Here is a 21040-nt window from a genome sequence, read left to right on the forward strand (position 1 = left end):
ATGAATCGGACAGTCCTTCCATCCTTCCCCCAGCAGCTTTTACCACTCCCCTCCCAATGAACTTGGTAATCATCAAGTAACAGGTTTGATTCAGAAGGTCTTTTTCCTTCTTTTTCCATGCATGAGAATTTCACCAGATCAGAATCACAGAATGGTTTGAGTTGGAAGGGACCTTAAAGATCACCTAGTTCCAACCCCCCTGCCACAGGCAGGGGCACCTTCTACCTCCCTAAAACACCACAGGGGCGAGACCACTAGATCTGACACGGAGAATTCAACAAGGAGAAACTGGTCTGGAGCAAGGTGGAGTAGGAGTACTTGCTTATTGGCAGCTGGATGATAAGCCAGTAACATGAAACCATGTCCTGACATAACTCAGGACAGAATTCAGGAGATAGACTGTTGACTGGATAGTCATCTAGGATTACCACAAGAAATGCTGCTTAAAATAATAACCATTTCTGGAATCCAGGCACCTAGATCCAGATCTACCAAGTACTCTCTCCAAAAACCTTGAATCCTGCCAGAAATAAGCTTCTAACCATTTTCTTGCAAAAGCAAAGCCTTCTTTGAAAAAAAGAGTTGAAGAAAAATAACAGAACCACCACCAAAAAAAAAGATACTAAGACTTCATTTTATAAATCAAAAGTGGTTAAACCAGCTAACCAGAAAGTAGTAAAGATACTTTTTCCTGCATGAAGAAATTCCAGATCTCATCCTGCCCCTCCCAGGTGAAAACTCTAATCCCCCTGCAAAGAAAAGAAGAATGACACATTTTGAAGTGATGGTACTAGGCCATAAATTCAACACAAAACACTTGGCAATTACAGTACTGTGACTGGAAAGAAAAAGAAGCTTCTGTTCACATTGTAAACACTTGAGCCTTTTCCTTTATTTTACTATATGCTTTAATGCAAAATACCTTTAGTAGTTTTCTGCAGGCGTGGCTCTTCTGCAACATTTATCGTCTTATGTACGATATGGCAGAGGCTTAGAATTATTAGCAAGGTTGAAACTAATTTAAGAGCACTAAAATGGCTATATTTTAAAACACAATACATAAACACTGTCTTGTAAAGCCATGCCAGACACTTGACTACATATACAAAAAGCTCATTTAACATTTCAGATGGGTAGCCAGCAAGAAAGTACTAAATATTTTAATACAAATTAAAATGTTATACAGAAATCTAGTAGAGATTTATAACAAAGAACAACAGGGGAAAGCTATATAACAAGCCTAAACTGCAAATCCTCAAATCTCTATTATCAAATACTGTAGTTCAGTGCTGTATATAGAGATTTCTCCTCTAAAACATTTTGCCAAATTACCTAAAATTTCCTTATTTTGGTTTAGAAGACAGTACATCCAGATTAAAAAAAGCTGCTCAGCAGCTGAACAGGCAACTACTAGTCACAACTGAACTATGTTTTGTACACAAGTTACTTACAAAATACTAAATATTTTGTGTAACATTTTAAGAAAACAAGGCATTTGTTTGATTAAAGCTGCCTTTGGCTAGACATATCTTCCCATACCTCTTTGAGGCATCAAGGAACCAAAAGTTCACTTACTGCCATACTGGTTAATAAAAGCTGCTGCCCCAAATAATTTGAAGTCTACAGGTATGCTGTGTTTTGAAAAGAGATAACATTTTTTGAGTACCATATGTAGCTGTAATGCAACTGCAGACTTAACTAAATACTCTGAAATGGAGCAGTCCAATCTCCTTAAGCAGTCCAAATAAGCATTTCTGACAAAACACCTAAGCAACCAATTTTATGTCCTAACACACATTTCCATGGTTATAATGTCAAAAGCAAAACATCTTCCCCCAATAAGTATTTAACAATTTTCATTGCATTAAAAAAAGTGTTATAAAACCAGCTCAAACTTCTTGCAGGCAAGTGAAAAATTCTTCAATCCCTGTATATTAGGCTTCTTAACTGATATTCTGAGACTGAGCTATACTTTTGCACTGTATGTCCCTTAATACATTCAAATGCTCTAACACAAACAAATTTAGTTTGTCAATCTAGTTGGCCTGGCTAAGCAATCACTCTAGATCATAACATTCTTCTGTTTTATTTCCTTGTGAACTTTGTATTCTAAGTTTGAGAAGCAATCCTACCAGAACTGAGGACACTAACAATGAAAAAAATGAAAGTAGGAGATTTCAAGTTAGGGTTTCTGCAACGTGTAGCAAGGGGGGAAAAAAATAAAATATCTACTCAGCAAAAACACTGCCCACCCTGATGAAAAAGCTACATCACAATGGGGCAAGGTGATCGTAAAGACCTCACACTTGTATGTACAACACTGACCAATTTTGCTTGTTTTCTTTTCAATAGGAGTATCAGTAATCTGGAAGGATGCACAGAGGAGAAAGGAATTTCCTAGGCTTTTATCAACAGCAAAGATATATATATATGTATAAAATTATGCTGCATAGCACCTCAAAAATCACTGCCAAGTTTGCAAGTAGATACATAATTTCCAACAGAGCATACAGATAAAGCACAACAGGACACCACCTCCCATGAAGAAAAGCAGAGGAAAACGACAGACATCTTGCCACCTGTTTCAGAGATATGTGATGGTTCACCAGCCTAACAAGATTCAGGAACCTTGGGTTCTGTTCTCAGCTAGAGAATGAAACGTGGTCTAGGAAATAGTTAATTGCACTCGTTCTTCCCAGACATGAACTCTTCCATCACATATGAAATTTCTCTCTCCCTTGCACAGGCTTTCATGCCTGTCTTCCCACCCAACAAGTTCAAGCTTTGCCCCAAGAGCGGCAGAACTGTTAGCACAAGTTTTTCTGAACTACTGTCAGGTGTCCTCAAACTCAATCCCTACAGTCAAATACTGGCAGAACTACCAGCCTCACATAAATGAATAATAATGTGTCTGTACTGAAACCAGATTTTATATAACAGTTATGATGTTTGCTCCATTTGAAGAGCTAAAGTGATATATTCAAACATAAGTAGGGCATGTAGTTTATACTAAATAACTTAGCAGGTTTCTCAACAAAGTCTTTTAATCATGTAAGAAATTATCCACTCAAAAGACTTTCTAAGAAATGTACAGAACAGGAAGTCAGGGTGACACATTGCAGATATTTTCAAAATAAAAGTCCAGAGAAGAGACAGTTGATAAAAATTTTATATATAATTTTACAAAATAGAACTCAAATACCATAAAAATTGTCCAATTAGAGTTTTTCTAAACAGAAAGTTACTTGTAAAATTTTAATTAAAACAATTAAAATATTTATCCATACATTTTTTAGTTTATTATTTAAAAGACCTACAAGAAAAGGTATTTCTTCAAAAAGGGGGTCGACTGGTCCTTTACTGTTTGTAAATCAAACTGAAGAACTGTCTTTTGTATAAGAAAATGTACAGGTTTAATCTCCAATGTGAAACAGTTAAGGTGTAATCCCATCTAGTTTGGCAAGATTAACCTTCCCCCTACCGCACTCTCAGACATGCGTGTATTATTCTGCACCTCTCACTTCAATGTTCCTGCATACATATACCACAAACAAAAGAGGAAGACACCAAATATATTCAGAAGTTTGAAAACAAAGCTGTGAAATGAAATTTGAGTTGCAGTTCTTGTCTAAGCATGCTTATTATTTAATTGGTGCCGATTCCTTAATATATGTACATGACAAATCTTTTTTTCTAATTTTAAAAACCTACTCTTTTCTTGTTAAGCTAGTCAGCATAATCTTCCTGTAACACAGTAGTAAGTGCTATTGGTGATGTAATAGAAGTTTAGAGGAATTAATGAGAAATTTCTAACCATTATAGTTTCATTCTACACTGAAAGGCTTTGTCAGTAATAACACTATACAGCTATTCCTATAAGGAAGCGTGACATTCATTTGCTGCATTGCTGCTTTGAGACATCAGTCCTCATTACTTCATCATTAGCTCTTATTCAAATCCTTTTTTTAGTAAGTTTATAAACTTAACAAAAAACTTGAGTGCTCTCTAGGCAATAAGCCATTAAAAACAGGCTTAAACCTTTGCCTCTTCTGAAGATGAAAATGCTGTATAAACCCAAAACTTATCTACACACAAGCAGGAACTAGGGACAATTTATCTCAATATATATTGTAATGATTAATGAAACATAACTCCCATTTTAATAGTCAACAAGCTCTTCTTAAATGTGTTAACAAGAATTGGAACAATTAGAACATACAGGCCTAGAATCCAGTAAAAATTTCCATAAATTATCTTTCGACATTGCAGTCAAGACTTTTGTTTTGCTGATGTGTTTTCTTTAGATACCTAAATTATTTTCACTTTTCTTTTTGCTACCAGAGAATCTGAAACAGAACATCTCCCCCCCCGCCCAAAAAGTAAAAAACAAGCTTTAAATTTGTGTTTTAAAAATTATGTATTTTTTAATACCACCTTAAAAAGAATGTGATTTTAAGGAATCTCATGGAACATAACTGATTTATAAACAATATAATTTATACCAAGACAAGTATTTTGTACATACATATATACATATTCCCCCCACCCCCATTAAAAGTGAGGCTGAGGAAATGGCAAGTCACTCGGACAGAATTTCCAGGAAACACTTTTATTTTGTGCTACTGTAGCACTGAAATCAGAAAAGTTCCTCCCATCCCAGCAATACTGGATATATAGCAATCCCCTTCAGAGCATTTACTTTCATTTTCTTTACTCCTGAATATGGCAGATGCATTTATCATAACATTCATTTTTCAAGGATATAGTTTTCAGGAACACTACATGCAAAAACTGAAGTTCTGACAGTAATTCTCCTACCCAGAAGTTTCTAGCATCATGACTTCTCCCTCACAATCCAGTACCCTTGGAACCAGCTCCGTTGTGGTTTTTTATTTCTTCCTCTAGCAGGCAAGAAGAACCTGGGGAATACCAACACGGTCTGACATTCTCGAAGCGGGTGCTAAAACCGGAGATGAAGAAATGGAACTACCTAGTCTTCAGGCAATGAATCGAATTGTGGGTAGTACAAAAAAGAATTCAGAATTTTTAGACTTCTCACTCCACTATTAATAACTAGTTGTTCTAAAGAAAGCTGCTGATAAAACACACAACTTCTCTGTATCACCAGCATAAAATGCCAGTGAAAAACACAAAAGTTTCAAATATATGCCAGTCTACTTCAAAATCTAGCTTGATTCTTTGAGCCTTTAAACTCTGCACAACCTCAAGGACAGCCAGAGAACGTTAAAGCATGTTTCTTTAAACGTATTTTAAAATTGCTATAGGGAAGTATATGTGTTTTATACTTTATCTGTCTACAGCAGGGGAATGGACACTTAAAGAAGCTGCTGTTATCAATTTTTTTCAGCTGTTTTCTAAGGATAGAATATAGACAATATGTGTGTTTAAACTAACCGTAGATTTCTACAATTACCTAAAAGCTGAAGAAAACAGCCAACTGCAAATAAAACTAAAGAAACTACTTCTAATTCAATAAACCTCATTTCTAATTCAGTAAGAGCAGCAACTTAGCCTTGGACATTAATATCATTAAATGTTGGCCAGCATAGTCCTTCAAAGGAAGGAAAAAAAGTCTAAAACACCAGACTTTGGTGAAGATTAAGCTACTGGAAACAAAGTAGGCTATATGCAATTCAAATTGAAGTAATGTAAGCTTTGTAACAAAAATTAGTTCAAAGATTGGCATTAATACATCTGTGTTACAATGGATTTAAAATCAAGTTTTTAAACCTTTTCACTTAAGAAGCCAAAAAAAATTAAGATCACTTCGATGTAAAAGCAGCTATCAGCATATAAACAGCAGAACTTAGGGTAGGCAAAAGGTAGACAAAAAAAACCCCAAATGTTTCAGTTACTATCTAACAAAATATAAGGAGGTGATCTTACAAGCAAAATTTCCCATTAGATGTCTAAATTCCAGGTTATTCATTCATATCCAAAAGAAAGTATTCCCTCAAATCATTTACCCAACTACGTGCTGCTCCCCGCAACCCTTCACATTATTACCCACCACTTTGCTTTGCTCCCTGTGAATTCCAACCTCCACTGTTTTCACTAAAGAGAAAAGCTTTCACTTAACTATTCCATTACTTCCAGAGATGCAAGGGCCCCCATCTCCCTGACTTTAATGTAAGCTGTACCAAACCAAGGTCATTCAGAAAACTAAATGTAGCTCCTCCATGCAATAAAGCAGTGTCATACATTTTCATAAACCCTAGTTTTAAACACATGAAAAAAAGAAAACAAACTACACTCTAAACCTGCAGATAACTTAGATTAAGCAAAATAAATAACTCAAATTTAAAATATTTTTATTTTCTTGACACCCTGAATAATAGAAGAAAGTAAGACAACATGAAGAAACACACTGCAAATGTGAAATGGCTGAACGACTTATATGCAGCCATTTTTTCCTGAGCTTACTGGTTCCCACCACCTTATCCTGGACATCTATGCAAAACTCTCCTAGCATGCCTAAAACAAGTTTTAGCTTTGGTACATAACTCCACAGTCACATAATAATCACGTTTGGAATGAGGCCTCACTCATAATCCCACCTAGAACCTGGAGCACAGCGGAATAAAATGAAAAGAAACTTCATCTGGCTCTGTAAGCAGCCAGCTCCAGTCTCTGGTTCCCAGTATGTCAGGCTCCAAGGTGCACAAATAGGCGCTGGCTGCTTCCAGCCCACGTTACCTCCAGAAGCAGTTGCTACCGTTCAGATTTAGGCTACTGCCAATAATTCCTCGCAGACCTGAACCAATTCTGCATAGAGCTACTGCTGCAAAAGTATACAGGATAATTTATCCATATGTAAATCAAAGATAAAGTTAACGCACAGTTGACCACATGCTGTTATGTTGAGATGCCAACTGCTCAATAAGCACTGAGTACGAAGGACTCTGCTTCAAAGAGCTCTCAGTCTAAGCATAAAGCAAGTGACAAAGATTGACAGAATGAGACACTGAATTGGTAAAGTAAGAATAAAGTAGTGTTTCACATTAAGATGCTCAACAATGCATGAGTGCCAGGTATTTGGAGACATCAAGAAAATGTAAAGACTAATTCAAAGAGTACGTCAGAAAGGGTGAAAATTTAAAGACCAACTCCAGAAGTATGTCAAAGCACAAAAAAGCTGAAGAAAGCAGAGGCATGCTTGTGAATATACCTAAACACACAACTAATACAATTGACAAAGAGGGGGTAGCATGTCACAGTTTGATAGCATGAGACAATATGCAGTGGGTGGGAACTGGTCAAGTATCACTCAAGCTAAAACTATCAGCTGCAGCTCAAAATGTTGGTGAAAAGGTCAGAAACTATACAGCTGCCACAACACAGCAAGTGTGATTAAGGAAGAGTCTCTGAAGAAGAGAAACTACATGAAATAAACTTGTTTGCACAAGTCAGGTGACTGCAATTACTCTCCTTGTCCTGACAACAGATAACCTTAAGATATCTATTCCATGCATATTTGAAACTACTAGAAATACAAATCAAGTATCTTCAAAATTAAAGACTGAAATTTTCTTCTCTCTAGCTAGGGAACTGATTTAAAGTGTATCACAGAAGGTTTCTTAATGTTTTCCTTCCAGTTGAATTACATGAAAACACCTTGCAGAATGTTACAAAAAATTCCTTCTTAGCTGTTTCAAATCAAACAGGGGGGAAACACAGACAAGTTACCTCTTTCCAGTTATGTCTGCTGCCAGAACTGAGAGTCACAAGCAGGTAACATGGTGATGTCTCAAGCACACAGGTTGCAAGATATTTAGATTTTTTTAAACACACAAAAAGCCACAACCTTAAAATTCACCTGAAAAACTTATGATACTTGCTCCAAATTATACAGCACTAGTATGACGGAAAAAATCTCATCAAGTACTTATTAAACAAGCTTTTCTAACAGGGCATACAACATTTTTCAAAACAGGAATCAAATGCCCTCCCCCCAGCTCTCCTCTAACCACAATGGAAACTCCTTCAAGTCTAAGATTTCTTTTCCTAGTTTGCGAGGCTTGAAAAATTTTACTAATTTACAAGTTTGAGAAGCTGCTTAAATCGTACATTTGACATTCATAATCTATGTTTCTAGTTAAGTGGAGCTAAATGCTACTGTGATTAATTGAAGAAAATAGCAAAATAAAAATTTAAAACCACTGCAAACTTAAACACTTGAACAAAATTTATAGAACCTGTTGATTACAGAAGTAAATGATCTTCAGCACAGCTTCAGATGGACGTTAACTTTACAGGGAAAAGGAGCCATCATCAATCAGTCAAGATAAAACTTGAGCTTTTACTATGATAGACTAGCAATAACAAGAAAGTATTTATGTGCTGCATAGTTGCTCAGCACTTGAAAAAGTCTCTAAAGTATCTGTTTATGAAAGTTATTTTGAAAGCTCTTTAAAAGTTGTATTTCACAATTATACTTTATTTTTAAACTTAAGTAAAAGTTGCAAACAGTTAGGAAATCAAAAAACATGGACTGCAAGCTCACTTAAGACTTCTAGGGACAGTTTTAAGTAGAATCTATAAAAGGAAGAACTAATGATTCAGGAAACGCGACTCCCACTGTAAGGTCAGGAAACGGATTATGTTGTTCCCAGTTTGAATGCTGAGATTATGTTCATTGTTCCAAGGGATAGCTACATGACTGTGAGGTCTCATATGGGAAAATTATTTCCCAATTTCCATTGCACAAACATATTAGCATATCTTATTTGAACAAACAAAATCTTATTGTTTAAAATCAAGGCAAAATTTTCACTAGAAATTGTCCATTTTATCCTGGAGGCAACAATGTTAAACATTTGCACATTTTATTAGTTTAATAACATCCACACATTTTCTCATGACTATATTAATTCTAATATATCCCCATGGAAGTCATGCTGAATACTTGCAAAATCCAATACACAGAGCTTCTCCTTGGTACCAGAGAAGTGCTAAAAAGCTCTTGAACTCAGTAAAACTCTTTCCTTTGTTCTCTCCATCCCCCCAAAAAAGGATTTTTCTTTGTCACAGCAGCTATTCACAAAACTTCTCAAGAAGTTTGTAAATTATAACACAAATGAGTTACAGCAACTGCAGCTCAACCAAAGCTTTGTGCAAAGACAGAATTTATATTCTTTTGTTTATAGCTTTGCTATCCTTTGGATGCTTTGAAAAGGCTGCTACAAACAGCACTTCTCTGCCATTCTTTTGCTTATCAACTCTTGCTTCTTCAGGTTCTAACAAAGGCTCTGGTAGACCTAGCTGCAGGACTAACGTTTTCACCATCAGTTCTTACCTTTTTCCCCCTCTACTAGAGGCAGAGCGCACAGAAGCAGCAAACAACATGTTAAAAATCATAACCACATGCATTTAGCTTAAACTGCTGAAGTGCTTAAGTACCTTCACCACGAGGGAGAGAAGTAAATAGGGCAGACAGGGGAGAAGACAGGACAAATAGCTTGGGCACCATCACACTGCTGTAGCTCTTCGCTTCAGCATGTGGGACAAACATTTGCAAGTACTCTAACACCCAAGAAAATACATCCTGAGCTTCCCAAAAACCTCATTGCTCTAATTCCAAATATTACGGACTGACTGCTAATCACTAAGCCTTTGTATCCTAGACAATTCTTCATTATAGAAGTGATGTGAATTAATGACAAACAGATCACTAACTTATCTGCAGCCCCATAGGGATGGTAACAAAAGGATGAGGCCACAGTGGACAGTGGTGTTCCTCAGATGTGCTATCAAAGAGCCTGAAATGCTTTTTTGGTCTTGAGGGAAAGAAAAAAAATTGTCAAAACACCAAATGAGACAGTTTTTTACTTAGTTCATTAGCTTTTAACACCCTTTTCAATATAAAATATTTTAAAGGAAGATGAATGAGACCCAGGGATGGTTATTTCTCGATTAAGTTCATACTTAATCTTGTCAGTCAGTGACTAGATGCTCACTACTGTTTTAGTATGAAAGGTGACAATGGCGGTTTCCTGACTCAACACTTCTGATCTTTTGACATCTTGTACTGAGGAGCTGTGCATGCATTACCTTTCAGCTGAGCATCCAAAGACTGTTGGATATAATCTCCCACACAAGTGAGTGCTCCTCTAGCCTCTGCCCTCCTTTACACTGCCAATTTTTCTGTATAGCCTCCCCCTCTGCCAGCAAAGTAGTTCAGCTTTCCGAAGTTTTTGCCATGAGTAACTGTTGTCCGCCACTTTAATTTTCTGTTGCTACAGCCGAAGCTACCATAGAACAACACAGACGGAATGTGAACGTTAACAATATCACACATTTCTGTGCCTCTTATTCTGAAATGTTCTATGAGCCAATGATACTAGTCTTGCATCAGAGTGGCTAGTTAATTTAGACACCAACGTGTCAAGCATACACTTATCAAAAAGATTCTTCCATCTCAGCTAAGTGTTGAATTCCATTCAACTGTGGTGTGTCTGAACTTCCTGTTCTTTTCTTAAATGCGTGTGGCACCTGAGATTTTTCCATCGCAGTCTTGGTAGTTTGCACATCAGCACACATTAAGCCTCAGTACTACCACACAACTCCAGGATAACCCGCTTCATCTTTCCCTGTGCTATCAATGGTCTCTAGTGCTACTGTGTATTACTATAGAGTATTTCAGTTGGAAGAAACCTTCTAGTCCAACTGCTTGAACACAACTTAAAGCATGTTATTAACGGCATGAAATGCCTTCCAATTATTGACACTTCACTGATAATTCCCACAGTTCATTTCTCAGTAATCCCTTACAAGGGACACTGACAAGCAACTCTTCAGTCTTTTAACCAGAGTAAAAATGAAATACCCTACTAGACAAATAATTATCTTTAGTAAAGATGCTGTCTTGCCTTATGCTGAATTTACAATTTTCCATTTTTGTATTTCACTTTCTGTACATTTTAAGTTCCTACTGAATCAGCAGGGCTAAAGCTACATTGTCTTCACAAAAAAAAATGGTTCAGTCTTTATATATTTACCTACAATACTTTTTTATTACTTCAGCATTGTCTTACATTCTTTGACTGCACCATGACATGCCAAAATTTATGTAAAATCCCCAGTTTTAAGATACGCTTAGATAATGTATGTTGAATCAAAGATTTCAATATCTTCATTTCTACTTCTTGTATATATACATATCTATATTCTGTGCAGCTGGCTCTAGGTGGTCCTGACTGAGCAGGGGGGTTGGACCAGATGACTTCACAGGACTGCTCCAACCTCAACCATTCTGTGATATTTATCTACTATACCTGCTTCTATTTTCTTCATATTTTTTATCTAAATGCATTTTAAAAAAGTATCTATCTTTCATATACTAATCTACAGAGAGTCTGTCTACCCAATACTCACAGAACACAATTGCAACTAAACTCCTTCCACAGTTTGCATAAATTTAGATTTTGGAAAACTCACTTCTTTAGTACTTCTAACTCAAGAAGTCTGTTCTTTAAAAAAAGCAAAACAGTAACCTCTGCCGTCACAAAATCCCCCAAAACACTGGTACACAGAGAACACTCAAAGCACTGAAATGGAGAAGTCTCCTGATCTGTACTTGATTTCTGTTCACATTGCTAAGGAAGAATGGGAGAAGTGAAAAATGGCAGAACATAAAGGCAGTACTGATTACAGTAGGTTGGAAAACACTGTTTTCACACGGGAAACAATGTACAGCAAAGCAAGAGTAGTTTCCCAATCACTAAATCTTCGTAATGTGTAAAACTATTGAAGCACTTAAAAATAAGAGTAGTTCCTTTGCACCCCCAGTTCAAGTTACTAGAAAACACATATAAGGTTCATGACATTTACCTGCTGGAGGAATGCAGAAATATTTTGATGGACCTAACCGAATTAAACAAAGCTGCTGATTAAGACATGGCTCTGGTTCCCACTGGGGATGGAAAGCAGGTGGCAGGAGATGCAACCGTTACTCAGCATTTACTTATCTGTGAATAATTTTATCTACATGATTTATCAGCCTTGGGAAATGCTAGTGAAAATCAGCACCATTGCCTATAACAGACTGAACACTGGCAAGGAAAAACTCATCATTTTCATGCTCAGGAAGCGTGTCCAAGTGGACAAGTAGAATATCATAGAATTTTATATTTACAAAACTGCTTTACAGTTTCTGTATAAGTGTAATACAGAATGTGATAGAGCATGAAGCAGGATGTCAGAGGAAAAGATTTTTCATTTTGCTATGTAGATCAATGTAAGAGGAAGAAAAAAGTAAAAGAATAAAACCACAAAAAAATGCCAAAAGAAATTCAATGAGAAAAAAAAAAAATCAAGAAAAAACCAGACATAACAGATAATACTGCTTTAAAGGTCAGCAAATTTTGTTTATTCACATTTGCTCCTATATTTACCGCATTTTTTGAACACATTCCATAAATTCTTGAGTTAGGGAAGGTGCAAAAATTTCTTCATGGACTTAAGTGTGGCACATTACAAGAGTCCTAGGGAAAAAAAGCAACTTCTATCTGAAATCCAGAATGAAGTTTTTAAAGAAAAATTAGGAAGCTGTATCTATTAAGCATTTGGGGGTAAAAGCTTAAAACAGGATTTTTTTTTTTCTTCTAGGTTATTATATGCAAAAGGAGAAAGTTAAGTTTTGATCTAAAGCTAATTCTACTACTTCTGTTTTACCTGAACAAACTTTTTTTACGTGCAAGCATAACAAGTAAGATTGTCTGCTAAATCCGTATTATTTCTCATAAAGCCTACCAGAAGTTAGTCCCTTTTCAAACTAAATCAATTGCTTTGCATAAATTCAAATCTAATGACTTGATGTATTCTGATAAAAAAATACGTATTCACAAAAATAGGAAATATTTATATAAGTTAAATGAATAGTTCAAACTGAACATTTCAAAAACATTTTATGCAGTTTCATTTATAACTGCTTTAACAAAATTAACTGGAAGTTTTAGGGTTTGGGTTACTACAGGCTTTGAAAAACTAACTTAAGTCACACATATCTTTCTTAAAGATGTGGATTCAACACAAAACACAGGAACTGTTTCAACGAAAAAACCACAACCTACCTACCAAATGATCTATATGAATGCTACCTCCTGTGGGCCAGCAGTGTTTGCTGGAGTAGTCACTCAGCTGCTCTCCAGCCTGGCTCTGGAACAAATACCCAGCTGTGGCATCACCCTGACAACATACACTATGAGGTACCTGGGCACTGGAAGCACCTGACACAGCAGTTGCAGGGATGGTATGAAGAGTGTTTCCACCTAAATTGGGCCCTGATGTTGCTCCAACTACTGTTCAAGCTGGGACAACCCCTATTCCAACCCCACTGGCTTCCTGACCAATGTTCACATGCATCATTCCTCTGGTCTCCTGCCAGGCCACTTCATTCATGCCTAGGAAGACACATGGAAAGCTCAGTACACACAGAAACCTAAAAAGAAAAAGTCTTGATAATATAAAAAGGCTTTCCCACATATTTTTAAATGTGCAGCTCTTAGGATTTTAAAAAAGTCTAAGCTATGTAAGAACAATATTAATTGCAAAAATGTTTATTGATTTAAACTTTAAAATTGAAATACCATTACCAAACTAGGCCTCTAAGAGAAATAAAGTACCACAGGTTTTTTTACAGTATGTTAATATGTCAGAGTTCCATATATTATAAATGCTTGCCCACATATTTCCTTGCTAAAAACGGTCAAGATATGATTTTCAATCATAATGGCAGCAGTTTCTTTTACAGTATTACTCAGCATGATGTGTAAAACCACTAATTCTGTCATACTGCTATGCCTGACTTTATACATTTGTAGACTATGTAACAAAGTAGCACAGAAAACTACCTGAACTACACCTCATTCTTAGAGGCCAGTCTCAGTTTTTCTTTCAGATGTGTCAAGCTGTGTAAAATTCTAACACAGTAATTGACATTAAGCTTCTCTAACCCACATGATAGTACGTTTTGGGGTTTTCACAAAATAAAGATTTCTAGCTCAGATTAAAATGAAGTTTGCCAATTTGGCTTGAAACAAGTATAAATGGCCACAGCAAAAATCTTTCTCCGATATTGACAAAATCCTCTGCAGGAAAAAATACCTGCCCCCAAACACATACACTTAATGATCTCCACACATTCTTAATCTACCGTAACTGACATATTATCAGTCTTTTAGTATATAAACGGACATATATAAAACCCAAAATACCCCCTACAATCTTAACTAAGTACTTTTTGAGGGAAAAGAAATGAAAATTAATTTTCAAGTCAAAGAAATGTCTCACTTTTCATGCTAAACCCATGTTAAGCCCAAGTGTTAAGCCCAAACAACAAAAACTGACATACATGGAAAGATATTTAATCAGAATAGAACACTCAGTTCTGAGGTTGTAGACAAAAGAAACCACAGTCCTCTAATTGTTCTACACAATTCTACCTTTTTCATCTAGCTTTATCGACTACTGAATGTCCAATCTTTAGGGAGATAAATACATAGATACATGGTAAGAGGATTTTTTTTTATATACCATCAAACAATCTTGGGTTTGAGTAACACATAAGACCTAAAGCTACTTTGTCTTATTAGTACTGATACTGTAAATATTTGCTTATTGTCAAAATACCCTACTAACATCAGTTCTGCAACTTCTTCAGACTACGTGACTAATTCATCATTGTAGTATGCCTAGAAGTTCAAGCAATATATATCGTAATAAACAGCAAGATGCTTGAAAAGTATGAGTCAAAACAGACTCATTATTTTTAGCTCAACTACACAGTCATCTCCAGGGGGTCTAGTTTTGTATTTGATCAATACGCACATGTAAAGACTTACGGAACTAAACACACCAACCCAGCTGTTAAAAATTCACTTCCCCTTGGAAGAGATTTCTGAACAAATTCTGTATGAAACTTCAGACCAGCCACAAAAAGAAAAAACGTATACAGCTAGTTCAATACATCACTCGCAATACTTCCTCAAAATAACACGGACAAAATCTAAGAGCAAAGTTATGAACATAGGTCTGACACAACCTTTATTTCCATTAGGATTTCCATGCTGAGAGCTTTATAATGGAAAGGCTGACAACCAGACCTATTACCTGTAACGGAGAGTTTTGCCAATACCTCAACAGCACTGATGAAGCAAGAAATAACCTATCTTAATTCTATGAAAAATTAAAATTGGAAATAATCAAAATTACAAAATGTAGACCAGATTACTTAGTCCAATGTACATACATAAATATATGTTGTAAAAATCTGCCTGTTAGGAAGGCTGCAGATGGGGTATTTAGTAGAGGACTGAGGATCATGTCACTGCTCTAAAGTTAGTGGAAATAGATGCATATACAGAACAGCTAGCAAAAAAAGTCAAACGTGGATTATTACAGAGATACTTTTGCTACATTTCAGAGTTTTACATTTCTTTCTCTACTCCCAAAATGGTCGTCATAACCTCTTCAGACATATTTTTTTCTACTATCTACAACTGTTCTTAAATAGCCATCTTTAGAAAAAAAATCTGTTAACCAATAATGAAATATAATCTTTAAAGATATTGCTAGACATGACATCTGGTCTTTATTTGTAAGCTAAACATTTCACATACCAGCTTGAAAAGCTATTCCCTACTATTCTAAAAACCACAGTAGGTATTCCGAGTGGGATTCAAACTAAATCCTGCTATAAAGTTCCGGTATGCAAGCCGTTACTATAAAATAAATTTTATACAACTTGTTTGAAATTACACCCAACAAGCTAGAACTGAATATGTTTACATGTGCTGATGTAATTTAAAACTTTTCTACTACATGACTGTGAAGTGCCTCCAACTTCATTGTAAGAAGCACCATGTAACTGGTATTTGTTGTTATAGGAAGAGAAAACGAGCGAAAGACTTCTTGTCTGAGACAAGAGCCTGGGCACTGGCTTTGTGACAACACTGGAATGGTTGCATTGTGTGGAATAATTAAGACAACAGCCATGTTATGGGTGGGGAAAATTCACATTAAATGAGGCAAGCATTTTCAACTAAATTTACTGAAGAGAAAGAAGATTGATAACTCTCTCACATACCTATACATATAATACACACAATGAGAAGTATTTATAAAACTTGTCTACTCTATGTAGTGTAGTTCTATGTAGACATGTACAGTTTTATACTGTTTCCTTTGTAGAGGTTCTACTAGAAACTTTTTAAAAGAAAATACAGTGTACTAATGCTTGTTTCACAGAAGATTCCCAACACAGAAAAAATTTAACATTCAAGAGAATCTAGGTTTCTTTTTACTGCTATGGACAGTGAATTTTTGTGTAATTTCACATTCAAAAAGCATGAAGACATACAAGCAGGAATTCAAATCATCTACTGGATTACTTGCCTCTGTGTATAAAAACTTGGTCTAATCATTTTGCGGTTTTAGAAACCACTGTACAAAGAAAAAAAAAAGATGAAGTTATCAAGGAGAATGCTTTTAGAAAATTCTACATATGCTGATTATCCAATGCACACTCACATATCATTAAATCAAGGGGGAAAAATATCTAGAAGTGAACTAGAAAGTGCAGTTGAAAATCAGATCCAGTTAACAGTATTCAGCAAGCTGATGTCCTGTTAACAGACTTTCCCCAACCACCTGTAATATCTGGCCCAATGAGAACACTGCAAAGAAACACTTGAGCATGCAAATCTTGAGGAAAAGATCTACATAAAGCTTTCAACGTGCACTACAATCCTACATAACATTTAATATATACCACCATAATAAGAGGTATATTCTCATCAAAAAACAGGCGAGTCCAGCTTTTTCAGCCAACTGCTTCTTGCACTATTAACTCAATCATGATACCAGATACCATTATAATTGCCTCACCACTGTGCCAATATCCCTAACACTGAAGAAAAACATTAAGTACTATAGAAAAAAAGTGTCATTCTGTATTAATGCAGAAAAAACGCTATTCAAATAACATGGACTTTCCTACGTGTAATATCCACATAATAAACTGCAAAATCTGCATTATCAAGCAGTTTCTCACATGCATTTGCCTACTAACCATTTTGCTGGGACAAATTCCAAATTTTCAACTCTCTGAACACTTCAGAAAACTGTCAGGTGATTTAGTGTCATTTCTACACATATAACCCAAACTACACCACCACTAAATTATCATTTCCCTTTTTATTCGAGTTTCCTTCTCCCGCCTACCTAACATATTTATATTCGCATTGACACAAATTGAGTTGTAGACCAGAGAAAGGTAGACAATAATTCTCTGAGCTTCTCAACAAAACTGCGACTGTTGTTAACATTTGGTTTTAAACCTAGACGTAACTAAATATAACAAAATACTACACTTTAGATGTAAAAATGGTAACATGGGGTAATATTTATATTTCAAACGCATTCATATTCCACATACCTGAAAAGTTATACCATCAATTCACGGTAACTAAAAAGGCTTGATCTCTCAGTTGAGATGCAACAAAGACTTCAGTAAAAGAGAAACCAAAATAAATCTAAAAGTATTTTGTTAGCACATAGCATATAAGCGACAATTAGGCGATATAGGAAGTTTTACCGATTCTCATTTGCAATGACCTATATAGCTCACACACGCCTACATAACTCAGAAAAAAGCATCCCAAAAATCAGCTGATACAACCTCTTTATCACATCACATATAAAACATGCTAACATTCTGGTGTTAAGCCATCTTGCTTCCAACAGTAATCCAGAAGAATATAAAGGGTCCCGAGTATATTAATTTTCTCTCAAGGAACTAAGAGTCTGAGGTTATGAAATATACGAAAGAGAACAATGCCAAAAAAAAAAAAAAATCTTTGCACAATGACTGCCAAGGAGATTAAAAACCAAACTGTTAGTTGCAAGCACGATCCACTCAGGGCAGCTGGCATTTTTCTCAACTTTTTGTTATTGTAGTCTGCGCAGACACGTTTGAAGAAAAATTAAAACCTAACACTTCATTGTATGGTATCAACTACCAAAAGCATTTGGCCTTCTCGCTCCACCCTCAGAAAGCAGTCATTATCTTTAAGAGCACTAAAAAAAAAACGATACAAGTTTTCACGCTGTCGGTGCATTTAAACAAAGCCCATTTTATCCCAATTCCGCACGGACGCAATTGTCCGTGGGGCTGCCGAAGCGACGCCCCCCCGTCCCCGGCTCCCCCAGCGCCTCGCAGCACTTCGCAGCCCCGAAGCCTATTGTAACACCCAGCGCTGCGTCCGCCCCCCCGCGCCTGCCCCAAACTCCCTCGCCCTCACGCGTGTACGCGCCTCTCCGCACCTGAACCCCCGACCGCCTCCGAGGGCCCTGTCGTGTCCCCCCCGGACTCCTCTCAGGCCACAACTTCGCCCCCCAAGCGCCGCTGGGATAAAAACTGCTCCCCAAGTCCCCGTTCCCCTGGGCTCGCCGAGAGCACAATGCCGCCCTCCCCTCAGCATCGCCGCCGCCCGCCCCCCTCACACCGCCGCCGCCTCCCCTCACGGCGCTCCCTCCCCACCTCGGCGCCGCTCCCCGGCGAGCCGGGAGGACACAAAGGCGGCGAGGCGCGGGCGGCCGCCGAGCAGGCCCCGCGCCGCCCGGTGACCTGCCACAACATGGCCCCCTCCCGCCCTCCTTCTCCCCTCCCTCTCCTCTCCCCTCCCCTCCCTCGGCGCGCAGCCGAGGCCGGAGACAAAAGGGGGCTGGAGGAAGGGGGGCCCGCCCGCCCGCTCCGCCCGCCCGCGGCCTAGCCAGCGCGGCCCCGGCCCCCGAGGATACTCACGGGCTGGCTGGCGGCGCTGCTCGCTGCGATGGAGCCGGAGCGGGCCCTGGGACACCCCTGCCCGCCCGCCGGCCCGCCGCCCCCCTCCTCCTCCTCCTCCTCCTCCTCCTCCTCCTCCTCCTCCTCCTCCTCCCTCCTCTCGGCGCCTCTCCTTCCTGCCTCCCCTCCCCCCCTTCGGCCGCGAGGGGCTCACAACAACATGGCGGGAGGGCGAGCCCGGCGCGTACGGAGGGAGAGGGACAGCGAGAGCACGGCAAACCTCCCTCCGCCGCCGCCGCCGCCGCTCGCCCCTGCCGCCGCCACCGCGCACGCGCGCCCCAGCCCGGGAGGGAGGCAGCGAGGGAGAGGGAGGCGGCGGCCCCCAGCCCCTTCCGCCGCGCACCGCGCATGCGCCGCCGGCCGCCGCGCGCCTCCTGCCCGCCCCTCAGCGCGGCCGCGCCGGGCGGGCACCGGCAGCCGGTGCCGTCCCCTTCCACTCCCGCCAAACGAGCCGGTCAAAACAGGGCGTTTGTGGGGTTTTCTTTTCTTCTCATTTTCATTTTTCGCTTTCTGGCGGGGGGGGGGGGGGGGTGGCGGCGGCAGGCGGTGCCTGCCTGAAGGCCTGGGGTTAGGAGACAAAGGGGAAGGCGAGGCCCGTTTGTAGGGGTACGCGGTGGCTCCTGAGGGCCTCGATCCCAGCGCCGCCCGCGGGGGAGGTTCCCTTGTTTTTACAATAAACAGAAACGCATCACCGTAGTTATTAATTAACCGCTGTGCCGATAGTTGCTGCGTGGTGATTTCGGGAAAAGAGTCAATTATTTCCTTGCCTCGAGAGAGTTAAATACAGGATCTCTGATAGAGCTGGGTGGTTGCTGTTGGTAAATACGGTGCTGGATGCTAGTAAACACTGCTAGTGGTTTTCAATAACCTCACTCAATCCGGGCATAAATTTTACTTGTTTAGCAGCCCCTGAAAAAGAGGGAGCTCTGCCTGTCAGTGACATTTTAAACGATGGATTTTGCAAGAAAATCCGCTATTTTGCCTTTTTACCCGTTCTCAGAGGAGTCTGGTTAGTACTCCATTTCGGGAAACGGCAGTCAGATGCCATCCACAGATCAGACCTTCAGACGAAACCCAGTTATCAGTCCTGTATCAGGCGGCTGTTCAAAACACCGCTATCAGCTGTCTTTTCTGTAGGCAGAAAGGAGGCAGGCTCTGCCAGTCCCAGTGACTCGTTCGGGGTATGGCAGGGCGAGAGCGGGCGAGTTAGGGTGCAGGAGTACCCGTGTATGGGTGCTACCGCTGGCGGCGGCAGTTGTGGGGATGTCTGTGACTACCAACTGCGTCCTTAAAAATAGAGATGTCTTGAAGGAAAAAACCCTCACAGTATTTATAGATGTGGTTAAAAACATGAAAGTTCCCAGCTCCTGATAAAGATAGAAACATTTTCCCAAGAAATTAAAATTATTTCTTCAGCTTAATACTAGTCAGCTGAGTACCCAGATGTATGCAGTCTGCTGCTGCTCATGTGGCTAATGCCTGTGATCTTGTGTCGTATCCCACTGCCACCTTTGGGCTATATCCAGGGTGGCTGCAGGGCTGAAAAGCCAATTCCTTTGGTTATTTGAGGAGAGGCCTCTAAGTCACGGCCTCCAAGTCAGCCCTTCCTTTCCTGCAGACCGGCTGGGACTGAAGGAAACCCTGGTACGCTCTTGGCATCCTGAACACTTACAGCCGCTGGTCTATGTTACACCAGCTCTCCAGCTCAGACCCGTCTGGGGACCCTATTAGTCCTGGATAATTCTGATCAGTGTTTGTATAAAGCATTAAATGTTCAAGAAAAACTCAGCATGCATTTGGGAAGCGTTAAGCTTGAACAACTTCCACATCAGTCTGCTTCCCAGTACTGAAAAACCCAGCCTGGTCACCAAGCAGAAAAGTATTTCAGTGTAATCAGTTTGGGATTTGATCTCAGAAATACAATTACTTGGTTACCTTCTAAAGTATTTTTCTAAAAAAAAGAAAAACCAAAAAAATTCCACCACCACACACCTCACAATTTAATAATGGCATTGAAGTTTTTGACTCACGCTAAAATAGTTCAAGAAGAGTCTTTCTCTCTTATCTTTGTTTTGAGTGAAAACTTTAAAAGTACTTAAACCTTATATAGTTTAATTTGGTATCACTGCATTACAAAATGCTTTTCCTAGCTATTCCTATTTTTAAGGAGGTGTTAAC

The 21040-nt window shown here is 38.9% G+C and overlaps 1 protein-coding gene across 3 annotated transcripts in view; it reads right to left on the minus strand.

Moving 5' to 3' along the window:
* PUM2 (pumilio RNA binding family member 2) overlaps positions 1-21040 on the minus strand; it is a 77213-nt gene that overhangs the window by 52226 nt on the left and 3947 nt on the right. The window contains exon 1 of one of the 3 annotated variants that reach the window (XM_074820130.1): positions 18824-18907. The exons of 1 other annotated variant lie outside the window; for it this stretch is intronic. Coding sequence is in view for 1 of the 2 variants with exons in the window: in XM_074820122.1 (XP_074676223.1) it covers positions 686-697 (12 nt within the window). In the remaining variant the exon portion in view is untranslated. Of the gene's footprint in view, positions 1-685; positions 747-18823; positions 18908-21040 lie in introns of those variants that run through there. One more of the 3 variants, XM_074820122.1, reaches the window with a different exon arrangement.

This window comes from Strix aluco, chromosome 3 (genome assembly GCF_031877795.1).
Source record: "Strix aluco isolate bStrAlu1 chromosome 3, bStrAlu1.hap1, whole genome shotgun sequence".
NCBI lineage: Eukaryota > Metazoa > Chordata > Aves > Strigiformes > Strigidae > Strix > Strix aluco.